This window comes from Gorilla gorilla, chromosome X, assembly GCF_029281585.2.
Source record: "Gorilla gorilla gorilla isolate KB3781 chromosome X, NHGRI_mGorGor1-v2.1_pri, whole genome shotgun sequence".
NCBI classification, from domain to species: Eukaryota; Metazoa; Chordata; class Mammalia; order Primates; family Hominidae; genus Gorilla; species Gorilla gorilla.
In genome coordinates, this window is record NC_073247.2 from 146,621,897 (window position 1) to 146,636,915 (window position 15,019).

Genomic DNA, 15,019 nt, shown 5'->3' on the forward strand with positions numbered 1-15,019 from the left:
GTTTGAGTACATGCCTCCAACATAGGTACACTGCATTTACTTATACATTTTGGACATATACCACTGTGCTATTATATTATGTGAATCATAGAATATATATAAAGTAGAGATATAAAAAAGGATGAGATAAGGATGAAACGATGTTTTTAGAAAATTTAAAAATTTGGCTGGGTGCAGTGGCTCACGCCTGTAATCCCAGCACTTTGGGAAGCCGAGGTGGGGAGATCATCTGAGGTCAAGAGTTTGAGACCAGCTGGCCAACATGGTGAAACCCCATCTCTACTAAAAATGCAAAAATTAACTGGGTGTGGTGGCATGCACCTGTAATTCCAGCTACTCGAGAGTCTGAGGCAGGAGAATCGCTTGAACCTGGGAGGCAGAGGTTGTACTGAGCCAAGATCGTGTCACTGCTCTCCAGCCTGGGCAACAGAGTGAGATTCTGTCACCAAAAAAAAAAAAATCCCAGTTACTTAGGAAGCTGAGACATGAGAATCACTTAAACCTGGGAGGCAGAGGTTTCAGTGAGCTGAGATTGCACCACTGCACTCCAACCTGCGTGACAGAGTGAGATCCTGTCTCAAAAAATATATAAAAACAACAAAAAAAAACTATCCTAATGGGGGTAAAGTGGCATCTCATTGTGGTTTTGGTTTGCATTTCCATAATGACAAATGATGTTGAGCAACTTTTCGTGTGCTTTTTGGTCATTTGTATGTATTCTTTGGAGAAACATTCAGTCTCTTTACTCATATTTTAATTGGGTTGGTTTTTGTTGTCACTGTGTTGTAGGAGTTCTGTATATATTTTGGATATTCATTCCTTTTCAGATATATGATTTGCAGATATCTTCTCCAATTATCCAGTTGTCTTTTCACTCTCTTGATAGTGTCATTTGATGCACAAAAGTTTTTTTAATTTCTCTGGGCGCGGTGGCTCACACCTGTAATCCTAGCACTTTGGGAGGCCGAGGTGGGTGGATTACGAGGTCAGGAGATCGAGACCATCCTGTCTAACATGGTGAAACCCCGTCTCTACTAAAAATACAAAAAATTAGCTGGGCGTGGTGGTGGGCACCTGTAGTCCCAGCTACTCAGGAGGCTGAATCGGGAGAATGGCGTGAACCCGGGAGGTGGAGCTTGCAGTGAGCCGAGATCGCGCCACTGCATTCCAGCCTAGGCAACAGAGCGAGACTCCGTCTCAAAAAAAAGTCCGGGCACAGTGGCTCACACCTGTACTTTGGGAGGCTGAGGCAGGTGGATCACCTGAGGTCAGGAGTTTGAAACCAGCCTGGCCAACACGGTGAAACCCCATCTCTGCTAAACATACAAAAATTAGCTGGGTGTGGTGGCGGGTGCCTGTAATCCCAGCTGCTCAGGAGGCTGAGGCAGGAGAATTGCTTGAATCCGGGAGGCAGAGGTTGCAGTGAGCTGAGATTGCACCATTGCACTCCAGCCTGGGCAACAGGAGCAAAACTCCGTCTCAAAAAAAAAAAAATCATTAATTTGGCCGGGTGCCGTGGCTCACACCTGTAATTCCAGCACTTTGGGAGGCCAAGACGGGCAGATCACAAGGTCAGGAGTTCAAGACCAGCCTGACCAACACGTGAAACCCCATCTCTACTAAAAATAAAAAAATTAGCCGGGCCTGGTGGCATGCGCCTGTAATCCAAGCTACTCAGGAGGCTGAGACAGGAGAATCGCTTGAACTCAGGAGGCAGAGGTTGCAGGAGCCGAGATCACGCCATTGCACTCTAGCCTGGCCAACAGAGTGACACGCCATCTCAGAAAAAAAAAAAGTTTTTTAATTTTGATGAAGACCAGTTTATCTGTTTTTTTTCTCTTGTTGCCTGTGCCTTTGGTATCATATCCAAGAAATCATTGTGAAATCCAGTGTCATGAAGATTTAACCTTATGTTATCTTCTAAGAGATTTAGAGTTTTATCTTTTAAGTTAAAGTCTTTAATTCATTTCGAGTGAATTTCTACATAGGGTAAAAAAAAAAAAAAGGGTTCAACTTCATTCTTTTGCATGTAGAGCTCCAGTTTTCTAAACATCATTTGTTGAAAAGATTGTCCTTTCCCCATTGAATGGTCCTGGCATCACTGTTGAAAACCATTTGATCATGTATTATGTAAAGGCTTCTTTCTTTTTTTTTTTTTTTTTTTTTTTTGAGACGGAGTCTAGCTCTGTCGCCCAGGCTAGAGTGCAGTGGCTTGATCTCGGCTCACTGCAAGCTCCGCCTCCCGGGTTCACGCCATTCTCCTGCTTCAGCCTCCCGAGTAGCTGGGACTACATGCCCCTGCCACCACGCCCAGCTAATCTTTTGTACTTTTAGTAGAGACGGGGTTTCACCGTGTTAGCCAGGATGGTCTCAATCTCCTGACCTCGTGATCCGCCCACCTTGGCCGCCCAAAGTGCTGGGATTACAGGCGTGAGCCACCGCGCCCGGCTTGAAGGCTTATTTCTGTGCGCTCTATTCTGTTCCATTGCTATATGCACGTTCTTTTTTTTTTTTTTTTTTTTTTTTTTGAGACAGAGTGTTGCTCTCTGTCATTCAGGCTGGAGTACAGTAGTGCAATTTCAGCTCACTGCAACCTTTGCCTCCAGGATTCAAGCAATTCTTGTGCCTCAGCCTCCTGAGTAGCTGGGATTACAGGTGTATGCTACCACACTTGGCTACATTTTGTATTTTTGGTAGAGACGAGGTTTCACCATGTTGGCCAGGCTGGTCTCGAACTCCCAACCTCAGGTGATTCGCCTGCCTCGGCCTCCCAAAGTGCTGGTATGCATCTGTTCTTATGCCAGAACTACACTGTTTTGACTATGTAGTTTTGTAGGAAGTTTTGAAATCAGAAAGTATGAATCCTCCAGCTTTGTTCATCTTTTCAAAGACTGCTTTGGCTATTTGGGGTCCTTTAATATTCCATATGAATTTTCAGATGGGTTTTTCTGTTTCTGTAAAAAATGTGATTGGGACTTTGGTAAGGGGCGCATTGCATCTGTTGATCACTTTGGGTGGAATTGTCATCTGAACATTGTCCCAATCCATGAACATGAATGTCTTTCTGTAGGTGGGTTATTAAAAAAAAAAAACTACCTATGTGAAAATGATACTTGTATATTAATAAAAAGTCAAATAATATTGCAATGTACAAAGGAAGAAAGAACACATTACTCCAGATCTCACTACTCATTGATAACCACTGTTAAGTTTCTGGTGAACATCTTTCTGAGCACCTCTCTTACAATTTTACATAAATAGGATCCATTTGTCTCCCATTTAATATGTAATAGTTGTTTTCTGATGTCAATGACTAGATTTAAATTATGTTTGTCTCATCATTTACTTAAGCAAACTTACCCTGATAGACATTTAATTTGTTGTCTGTGTACTGTGAGTAATTTTTATTAATATCATAGTATTAATAGCCATCCATAGCTATTGTGGACTAGTTTCTTCTCTGTCCTAGTAGACCTTTAAAAAGTTCAGGGAAAACTGTATAATTTTGAATGCTTAATGTTTTTGCTTTTGAATAAAGAAAAGTACAAAGTTTTTCATCTAATCAGTTCCTGCATATCTGATGTACTGTAATGCATAAGTAATAGATCTTTGGTGTGATAATTTGTGAAGCAATAAAGGGCAGAGAACCAGATACTTGTTTAGAGATTTATTTATTCTCTAGTTCTTCTATAGCCTAGTGAATAAAAATAATGGTGCATCCAAATGAAATCAAATTTTATAAAACCATAGGAACTGGGTATTCAGTTTATTCTCATTTTCCTACCTTTACAGGAAGAAGCCATGGATTTAATAAATAGAGAAACAATGTATGAATGGTGAGTACTGTACTTTGAATTACTATTCTGATCATTTGTATACTTAATTATATCTTTTCTTTCAGATAGGCAAACTGCAGTTTTGATTTCTTTTCTTTTGTAGGAAGCTACAAAGTGAGATACAGATAAGTCGATCTTGGGAAGAAGGCTTGAAACTGGTATGATATTATAACTTCAGTTTTGTAGAAAATTTTAAATTTTTACTGACTTGCAGTGTCGGCATATCTAGTTTTGCTGTAATTTCTAGAAATCTAAGCTCTAGTTTGAAACAAAAATTGTATCTGTTGCATAAATAATTTTTGAGTGCTCTTTTTAATTTTTTTTTTTTTGAGACAAGGTCTCACTATGTTGTCCAGGCTGGTCTTGAACTCCTGAGCTCAATGGATCGTCCTGCCTCAGCCTCCCAAAATGCTAGGATTACAGGCTTGAGCCATTGCGCCTAGCCCTTGATTGCTCTTGAGAAATACTTCATGATTTACTCATAAAAATAGCTATCATTATTTGAAAATGGGGTTCAAAGTAAACAGTTTTGTGACACAAAACCATAGCTATTGTGGACCAGTTTCTTCTCTGTCCTAGTAGGCATAATAAAAGTTCAGTTGCACTAGTTAAAGTGCTTAGATAACAAAACAATAAATGATTTCACTCCCTTCTCCATAATTTATGAACTATATATTAGGAGTCTTAAACCACAGACAATAGACTTTCTAGAAAATTATTGCATTTTTATGCCTGTGTGTTAGTCCGTTCTCACATTGCTATAAGGAAATACCCAAGACTGGGTAATTTACAAAGGAAAGAGGTTTAATTGACTCACAGTTCTGCATGGCTGGGGAGGCCTCAGGAAACTTACGATTATGGCAGAAGGCACCTCTTCACAGGGTGGCAGGAGACAGAATGAGTGCCAGCAGGGGAAATTCCAGATGCTTATAAAGCCGTCAAATCTCGTGAGAACTCACTCACTATCACGAGAACAGCACTGGGGAATTTGCCCCCATGATTCTATTACCTCCCACCAGGTTCCTTCCACAACACGTGGGGATTATGGGGATTACAGTTCAAGATGAGATTTGAATGGGGACACAGCCACACCATTATCAGCCTGTAACACATTCTCCCACTAACATTTTAATATAAAACCTTTAATTTAAACATACTTAGAATTTAGTTTCATCTCTTGTTAACATTTTTAAATGTCTGTGTGCACACTGTGGTTACCTAGTTGTGGTAGCTGAATGATATTTAGTGTTCTTTTGTATGGACATCCCAGATAGTGACAAAACAAGTACTGAGCTGAAAATTGAATAGGAGAGATTCTGACTAATGTCAATCTTCAGATTTGGGAATTATTCGATATGGAAATAGATCATCAACAGAAGCAATGGCATTTTATTTTCCTTTGAGCCCTGAGTACCTTACATGAGCAGTTATCCCTGATTTTGGAGTAGGTCCAGGAGAATGAGTAGGTAATCTCTGGAGCCTGTCACTTTTCGTGTTTTGGTGCTAATACAATTGATCGATACTGCTGGAGTCCTTTAACTGGCCCAATTCTAATTACTTTAGGTATTGGCATGGATGAGTAAGAGAATGGTAAGTGTGTTAGGAAGAGGAAGGGCACATGTAATACACACTTGGCTTGTTTTAGAAACAAAAGGGCAGATTTTAAAATCCTGAATTATGAAGTACTGATTTTGTCTATGTAAAATCTAGAGACAATTTCCATAAATGTAGTTATTCCTGCTGTCTCATTTGCTTCTAAGTTCTAGCCAAAACCTTTTTGGTCCTTTCCTGGATGTAGTATTATAGTTTTCAATAACAAAGCACAGATCAAAGCCAAAGAGAAGAGCTTAAATTTAGGATTTGTGTTTATAGTGTTGAGTACTCACATTCTAGGACTTTCTGGCATGCTGGGAAGCCCCTCAATCACCATATAGCCCTCATCCCCAAAAGGGAAAAGGGTGCCTTTGCTTATTGAAGTGAATTTTGGGTTCCCTGATTGCTTTAGGATGGCGAGAGCTCTTCACCATGGTGCAGCCAGTGACTCAGTAGTAAGGACTCACTTCCCTGTGCAACAGGTATCTCAAGTATTTGATTAATAAGCAATTGGTGCTACAATTGTACACTGCTTTCTGCTTACACAGAATGACAACGGCTTACAGAAATCATCCTCTCTAAAGTGCATTGATTTAACTCCAGTATCCTCAATGGCTTCTTCCATCAAGAAGACTGGGAAGGTAAGAAAGGAGTACCTAAAAGTCTATGTCTCTTGAAATAGTTAGGAAATATTTAGGAACATTAATGGTCACCAACACAAATATTTTGGGGGATATATTTTGTCACAGTACATCTGATTCTAACTAACATTGTTCCCTTCTTTTTCATTTCTTCAAGTATTACTTATATGTAATAAAATTCACCAACTTTAAAGCATAGGGTTAGATTAATTTTGGTAATTGTGTACAATCCTGTAGCCACAACCATAATCAAGATATTGAACAGTTCCCACACTCAAAACAATTTCCTAATGATCTTTTGTACCCCAGTCTCCCTCCCTACCATCCCTGCCCCTCCCTAGGAAACCAATGATCTGCTTTCTGAGAAAAGTGGCGGTTTTAAAACCTCTGTTCCAATTTGATTTTAGCAGTGTTTCTCTCCATCATTACAAACTTGCGTGAGTTGCACTGGTTCGCCTTCAAGTCCTATTCCCAGTCCTATGCAACAATACATCATGTAAGTTTATGTTATATGAAAATACCAAATTGCTTATAAAATAAGAATTATAGAAACTTAAATTATAGCTCCAAGTTTTGTGCCAACCAAAGAAGTGACTTCTTTTTAGGGAAATTAAAATGTCATTGTTTCGGCTGGGCACGGTGGCTCCTGCCTGTAATCCCAGCACTTTGGGAGGCCGAGGCGGGTGGATCACCTGAGGTAGGAAGTTCAAGACCAGCCTGAGCAACATGGAGAAACCCCGTCTCTACTAAAAATACAAAAATAGCCGGGCATGGTGGTGCATGTCTGTAATCCCAGCTACTCAGGAGGCTGAGGCAGGAGAATCGTTTGAACCCAGGAGGTGGAGGTTGCGGTGAGCTGAGATCGTGCCATTGCACTCCAGCCTGGGCAACAAGAGCAAAACTCCATCTCAAAAAAAAAAAAAGTCACTGTTTCAGTTTATCATTTTGTATATTGAAAAAGTCAGGTGACTAAGAACATAAGAAGAATTTAGTAATTCCTTCACCCTGCTAATACATAATCTTTCTCTAACCAAGTTTGTTAATAAGGATCAGAGCTATCTCTAGAACTTTAAACAACTTCATCTGTGATTCTCACCTTCATTCAAGGCAAGTCCCAGCCAGGAATGTAGGCTTTTGTAGACTCTAGGATTCAAAATCCTGAATCCTTGAGAATTAGAAGATAGTTTGCTCCTAAGGCATTCCAGTTTTTACCCATATGTAAAGAAAAGCAGTAAAATGGCCGAGCATGGTGGCTTACACCTGTAATCCCAACACTTTTGGAGGCCAAGTCGGGCAGATCACCTAAGGTCAGGAGTTCGAGACCAGCCTGGCCAACATGGTGAAACCCTGTCTCTACTAAAAAAATACAAAATTAGCCGAGTGTGGTGGTGCATGCCTGTAATCCCAGCTACTTGGGAGGCTGAGGCAGGAGAATCACTTGAACCCAGGAGGTGGAGGCTGCAGTGAGCTTAAATCGCGCCACTGCACTCCAGCCTCGGTGACAAGAGCCAAACTGCATCTTAGAAAAAAAGTAAAAATAAAAACAAAGAAAAGCAGTAAAATGATGTAATGTCCTACACAGAGTCCTGTTTTTGTGTATGCCCTTAGATCTGTTATAATGAAATAGTCATTGCTGATTTTGTTAAAAAAAATGTCTTATAACGATCATGATGATTTTATTTTAGAAGAAGTCAAAATCCTACCAACATTATTAGACCAAGTATCCTTGGACCATTAAAAAGAAAAGGTACTTTTATCTACCAGTAGAAGTAAATATAACTTTAAGTTATTTTATAAAATATCTAAAATCAAATGTTATACAAAGATGTATTTTTAAAGGCTTTATTTATTTAAAATATATTTAATAAGCTATTAGAGGCCTTTCATTTTATGCAACTAGAAATATGTATAAGGACATTTTGAAAACTCTAAAATGCTATATAAATGTGAATTGAGAAATTTAATTCCAATTTAGTTGTCTATTAGGATTTTCAATATAATTCACCAAGCTAGCTATCTTCATTACTTTCTAAAACAATGTAGAGAGTAAATGAATGAATGAACAAATAGAGTGAGTCAGTCATCAAGTATTTTGCTGAATGTCAACCCCTGCCTCACTGCCACACACACACATTGCTATCATATGAATAAGTTGACACAAATTAGATCCACTTACAACACTAAAAATATATATGAAGGTGTATGTTCTTTGGTGTTTAGTTTCTTTATGGGAGTTATTTTTGGTTAAATATATGGAAAGTGACCCACCTACTCAGTAATAAAAGGGCAGTGGAAAGAATAAAAGGGCAGTGGAAAGATGTCTTTTTTAAAAACTCCTACAATCCTGGATCCCACTTCTCAATGGCACCTCACTAAATTATGCTCTTCTTCCTTTTTTTTTTTTTTTTTTTTTTTTTTTTCTTGAGACAGAGTCTTGCTCTGTCACCCAGGCTGGAGTGCAGTGGCACAATTTTGGCTCACTGCAACCTCTTCCTCCCGGGTTCAAGCGATTCTCCTGCCTCAGCCTCACCAGTAGCTGGGATTACAGGTGCCTGCCACCATGCCCAGCTAATTTTTTTGTATTTTTAGTAGAGACAGGGTTTCACCATGTTGGCCAGGCTGTTATTGAACTCCTGACCTCAGGTTATCCGCCCACCTTGGCCTCCCAAAGTGCTGAGATTGCAAGCATAAGCCTGTATATTTAGTACAATTTTTGACTACTATGGGGAGGGGAAATGGGTGAATAGGAAAGGAGATTAAACTTAAAAATGTGTATTGTGAAAAATCTATTAAGGTAAGAAAGAGGAGTAAGAATAAGAGGAGAGAAACTGAAATATGCTTTAATGTTCTTTGTATATTTTGGATTAATTAATGGCAGTCTTCCTAAGAACATAACTAACTCATCAAGTACTTTTTGTATTCTAAGATTAAGGGCTAGATAAATTCTGGAAAATACTCTTTTCCAAAGTAAGCACATTGTTTTATGAAGATGCTTCGGTTACTAAGCTTAGGGGTCTTTTACCTGTGCTGTGAAATTCGGGCTAGTGTTGAAAAAATATTCAAATATATCAGCAGTTTAAGAGCTGTTAGAAGTCAAGGGTCAATTGAGTATTTAAAATAAAGTACGCTTAAATTGAGGAGTGTTTTACCAGATTAAAATAGTTCTCCTTTTGAGACATGTATACATAAATAGGTTATCACATGAAAAGTATCTGGAGTTTTCTTAGAATTTATGATTGAAAAATTATTTTTATAGATCAATTTTGACATAAAAGATGTAGTTTCTGCCCAGTGTCTTCGGAGATGTGACCTGTCTCACACTTGGTTTTCAGCTGCTCTGAAAGACGACTGCCTTATTCCTTTGAGGTGTCCCTGAGGGAACTCCAAAGCGAATTCTGTATATACCACCTAGTCCATATTTTCAGTCATACCCCACCCTCCAAAGCATGCCCTGTACAAATGTGCTGAAAATTCATGTGGCCATTTTTGGCCAGATACAATAACAGATAAACAGAAATTGAAATTTATTCATATATTTTGGAATATGCATATTCATTTGGGAAACAACAAACTATGTCCTATTTGGACCCCATTAATACAAATGAAATGTGGGAGAAAGGTAGCATAAAAATAAAAGAGAGGTCCTGAGGCAGGGGGCGGGGGGAACGAAAAAGAATGATGATTATGTGAAGTGAGATCAAGATTAGAGTCTCCAAAGCATATGACATCATATTTTATGGTGAGAAGCAGCAGTGACTTCCATTAGGAATAAGCAAGAGCATGGGCCGGGCACAGTGGCTTATGCCTGTAATCCCAGCACTTTGGGAGGCCGAGGCGGGCGGATGACTTGAGGTCAGGAATTCAAGACCAGCTTGGCCAACATGACAAAACCCTGTCTCTACTAAAAATACAAAAATTAGCCGAGGGTGGTGGTACGTGCCTGTAATCCCAGCTACGCAGGAGACTGAGGCAGGAGAATCGCCTGAATCCAGGAGGCGGAAGTTGCAGTGAGCCGAGATCACACCACTGCACTCCAGCCTGGACAACAGAGTAAGACTCTGTCTGGAAAAAAAAAAAAAGGAATAAGCGAGAGCAAATAAGCCTTCACATCGGAATACTGCAGAAATTGGGCAGCTATAAATATCGTTTGACAAGTAATGCTGGTTTTAGCAAAGAAAGATCTAATTTTCTTTTATGAGGAATTTGTTTTGATTTGTCATGTTTTCAATGTTAAACCAAAAAGGAGAGCTGAGTAGTTTTTCTGTAGTGACATAAATGTAATCTGGCAAGGCACGGGACACCAGACTTCTTTTAAACTTTATGAGCCATGATTACACTTCTGTGGAAGGTCTATGCAATATCTTAATGGTGACCTTAGGGTTTTATCATTCAAATAGAAGTTATGGGCTTGAATGTCAGTTTTGCTCAGGTCCAGAAATGATTATCATATGAACGTGAAACACTGTGCAGATTTTAACATTTACTTCAAGGCAAAGATTACAAAAATGCAGTTGTTGTTTTTTTTGAGATTAGATGTTCTACCTTAATCTCTAAAGATACAATTATTTTGTTCATTGTGTGCTGTAAAAGAACTTACCTATTTAGTTCATTGTGTACATTTAGCAAAATAAAGACAGCAACAACCTAAAGTTTTAAAATAAGGAATGACATTAAACTCATTAAACAGCCTTACTACATAGCTATATCAAATCATCTTGCAGGGCCGGGCACAGTGGCTCACGCCTGTAATCCCAGCATTTTGGGAGGCCAAGGTGGGTGGATCACCTGAGGCCAGGAATTTGAGACCAGCCTGGCCAACATGGTGAAACCCCGTCTCTACTAAAAATATAAAAAATAGCTGGGCATGGTGGTTTGCACCTGTAATCCCAGCTACTCTGGAGGCTGAGGCACGAGAATTGCTGGAACCTGGGAGGTGGAGGTTGAAGTAAGCCCAGATCATGCCACTGCACTCCAGCCTGGGTGACAGAGCGACTTCTTCACAAAATAATAACAATAATAATAATAATAATAATAATAATATCTTATAGAATTTAGTTAATAATATAAGAAAATTATAATCATTGAAAACAAAAAGTAAATCTAAAAACATTACATACGGTACAAACCCAATTTTATTTAAAAAACAATTGTGTATACAACATATTCAAAAATTACTAAAGAATGGTTATGTCTGGATAATGATTACTTAAAATTGTTTTCTTTGTGCTTTTCTGTATTTTATAAATTAATTGCAGTGAATAAGTATTACTTTTGCAATTAAAATAATAATAAACATGTTAAATAAAACATCTACCTTGATCTGCTGTATTGTCATAGGTGAAATGGCATTTCAATATCAACCAAAAAAGATTTTCCAAGGCACAACCAACATGCTTTCTTCTGATACTTCCCAACTGTCAGAAAATAATGTGTGGTGAGTATTAAAATGAGATTTTAAACATTCATTGATCATTTTTTGCTTCGTTTTTAAGTCTGCTTTGGCTATTGTACGTATTCAGAAGTATGGTACATTATTAACTGTTCTTAGAAGTTTTAAAACTAATATTCCAAATGGATACTATAAACTTGAGTTATTTTATTTTGTTTTTTTTCTTTTTCTGAGACAGGGTCTCACTCTGTCACCCAGACTGGGAGTGCAGTGGCACAATCTTGGCTCACTGCAACCTCCACCTCCCAGGCTCAAGCAGTCCTCCCACCTCAGCCTCCTGAGTAGCTGGGACCACAGTAGCTGTGCACCACCGCGCCTGGCTAATTTTTGTATTTTTTGTAGAGATGGGGTTTTTCCATGTTGCCCAGGCTGGTCTCAAACTCCTGAGCTCAAGCAATCCGCTTGCCTTGGCCTCCTAAAGTGCTGGGATTACAGGCGTGAGTCACGTCACCTGGCAGAGTGTTTTTCTTATGAGATGTGTGTGACACTAATATATGGTGGATACATTTTTAGAAGTGAGATTTTGGCATTAGATTAAGAGATATTAGAGAAATACATAAAAATGCATCCTTGCAAAAAGTCATCTTCTGCCCATCTTTTCTTCCTTGGATTTTTGTCTACCTTGTTGGGTTGAGAGTATTATTGAAAAGCATGCCTAAGAAAGCATGTTTTAATGATAAAAATAGGAAATACTGGAATGGATTTCTTTCTTTTTTTTTTTTTTTTTTTGTTTTGTTTTGTTTTAGACGGAGTCTCGCTCTTTCTCCCAGGCTGGAGTGCAGTGGCACCATCTCGGCTTACTGCAACCTCTACCTCCTGGGTTCAAGCAATTCTCCTGCCTCAGCCTCCTGAGTAGCTGGGACTACAGGCGTGTGCCACCACACCTGGCTAATTTTTGTATTTTTAGTAGAGATGGGGTTTCACCATATTGGTCAGGCCAGTCTTGAACTCCTGACCTCGTGATCCACCTGCCTCGGCCTTGCAAAGTGCTTGGATTACAGGCATAAGCCACCACACCTGGCCATGGATTTCTATTTATTGTTACTGGTGGTTTCATTGTATGACTCTTAAAAAACTTTGCTTGTGACAAGTGCCAGTTGTTAGTCATGTATTTTGCATTCATGTGTAGACAAAGCAGAGTATACAGAGAGATCTCTTGAGTTCTGCTATCAATGAGTAGCATTTTCTTCTTCTAGTCTACTTCCAGCTACTTTTGATGGAAACAACAGCAATGCTGGATCTTCTGGTAATTCGTCAGCTGAAATCGGCACTGTCACAAACTCTCCTGTGTCACCTTCTGATACTGGTTCTCATTTGTTCTAGTAGACGAACTTTCAACTAAATGATTCACCCATCCCAAGACTTTCTCACCAGTGGAGAAACACACACATCAAGCAAACCAAGTCAGAGCAATGAGAATTGTACTGTATAATTTAAACTATCTCCTATTTATCTTTTTTCCTCAATTTCCTAAAATTCTATTTATCTACAGAACTTGCGTGTATAATTCTTGTGTACATCCTTAAATTTAATGTAATAACATGTTAAAGATGTTTTCCAAATAAGAACCATGTTGAAGATACAAGCGTAAATTGTTAGGCTGCTATTTTCTAGAAAATGCTGTACCTTGACTTTTTAAAATAATCTTATGAAACATAATTCTGATAAAATATAATTGTTCAATTAACAAAGTAAAATGATGTTTGACAATTATGTACTTAATGATCCATGCTAGTCTTTAATGCTATTTTCAGTAACTACTAGCTTCCACTTGGTAAAGAAAAGTCACATATCAAAGGCAATTTTTATGACTAAGTTATACCATACTGATCCAAGGATTGCTTATTTTGTACATGAATCCTTAGATATTCAATTTGTTGGGAAGCAGTAGGTAGGAGAAGAGCAAGACTAATTAAAGTTAATTGAATAGAAAGAAAATAATATGTAATTGAGGCTTCACTCAATTTGTACTCAACCTGATTAACCCTGATTAATTTTGTATTCTAATTAAGTGTGGGAAAATGTTGATAAATTGTAGTCTTTTACATTTTTATCATTTACGTTTTATTCATCATCATGACTACCGATTTGATTAAATACAGGCTTAATATGTCAGGGCTTTTCTGCAAAAATCATGTGCTTCCAATCGTTCCCTAAGGGCTATAAATGTTTGTTTAAACCCTGATTTTCTATTCGAAAATCTTAAGGGTTTTTTTTTTAAATAGGAAAAATTATGTGTTAAAAAATTTAAATTTAGGCTGGGCGTGGTGGCTCATACCTGTAATCCCAGCACTCTGGGAGGCCAAGGCGGGTGGATCACGAGGTCAGGAGATCGAGACCATCCTGGCTAACATGGTGAAACCCCGTCTCTACTAAAAACACAAAAAATTAGCCGGGTATGGTGGTGAGCGCCTGTAATCCCAGCTACTCGAGAGGCTGAGGCAGGAGAATGGCGTGAACCCGGGAGGTGGAGGTTGCAGTGAGCCGAGATCATGCCACTGCACTCCAGCCTGGGCAACAGAGCAAGACTCTGTCTCAAAAAAAAAAATTAAATTTAAAATATGTGCTTTAAGTAATTGGGGGTAGTATTAGCATTTTGAAAAATAGAAACATACTCTCATGAAATGAAGCTGAGAATGGTTTAAATTGCCTCAGCTAATAAGACAGGAACAGTTATCTCAAATACGTATAAAAGACTTTTTTTCTTTTCATCAGGAAGAATCAGAATGATAGAAATCTGATGTGGGTATGCTGCCATATGGGAAAAAGACTGTGCCACTAACAGTTTTTTGACAGTGACCCTGATGGAACTGATCAGAATTGATATATAAGTGGGAGAAGATTCTATTCAATTATGAATAGATGAAACCAACTATTTATAAAATGACTAGGATTATGATGGTCTCTTGAAACTGGGACAGGATTCTATAAATTGGCTAAGAACAAGGAAACTATAAATATTGCCTTTGTTACTTGCTTCTTTACTTGCCAGCCATTTAGTGGACCAGTTGTGAGAGGGGCCCCTCATGGAATGAGGTGTGGTTGCAGTGATGTTTCTTGCTGAAACTGTAGATCATTGACAGACAAAGGTTCACATGTACTATTGACACCTTAGCCAAAGAGAGTTTCGCAGAATGTTCAAGCACAAGGACTAAGGATGCAGAAAGTAACTAATGGGGATAAGACTACCACTCAGTTGTATAAGGAACTTTTATCAGCAAATCTTGGTAATCTTGACTATCTCAATATATTTTTCTCAACTCAGACAATTCCTTTCCCTCTATTCAGTTATTTTTTTTTTTTTTGAGATGGAGTCTCGCTCTATTGCCCAGGCTGGAGTGCAGTGGCATGATCTCGGCTCACTGCAACCTCCACCTCCCAGGTTCAAGCAATTCTCCTGCCTCAACCTCCTGAGTAGCTGGGATTACAGGTGCATGCCACCATGCCCGGCTAATTTTTGTATTTTTAGTGGGGGCAGGGTTTCGCCATGTTGCCCAGGC

General features: G+C 38.9%; 1 protein-coding gene across 13 annotated transcripts in view; it reads left to right on the top strand.

The window, feature by feature from the left end:
* The window catches only part of PABIR3 (PABIR family member 3), a 51,837-nt gene extending 37,045 nt beyond the window's left edge, over window positions 1-14,792 (top strand). For 5 of the 13 annotated variants that reach the window (XM_019019575.4, XM_019019582.3, XM_063702863.1 and 2 more), the window contains exons 5-11: window positions 3,793-3,836; window positions 3,940-3,994; window positions 5,978-6,070; window positions 6,478-6,566; window positions 7,756-7,817; window positions 11,408-11,504; window positions 12,716-14,792. In XM_019019575.4, the coding sequence (XP_018875120.1) occupies window positions 3,793-3,836; window positions 3,940-3,994; window positions 5,978-6,070; window positions 6,478-6,566; window positions 7,756-7,817; window positions 11,408-11,504; window positions 12,716-12,842 (567 nt within the window). In that variant the 3' untranslated portion in view covers window positions 12,843-14,792. Of the gene's footprint in view, window positions 1-3,792; window positions 3,837-3,939; window positions 3,995-5,977; window positions 6,071-6,477; window positions 6,567-7,755; window positions 7,818-11,407; window positions 11,505-12,715 lie in introns of those variants that run through there. The other 8 variants (XR_008675471.2, XR_010132473.1, XM_063702864.1 and 5 more) reach the window with 7 other exon arrangements.
* The last annotated feature ends 227 nt before the right edge of the window (window positions 14,793-15,019 follow it).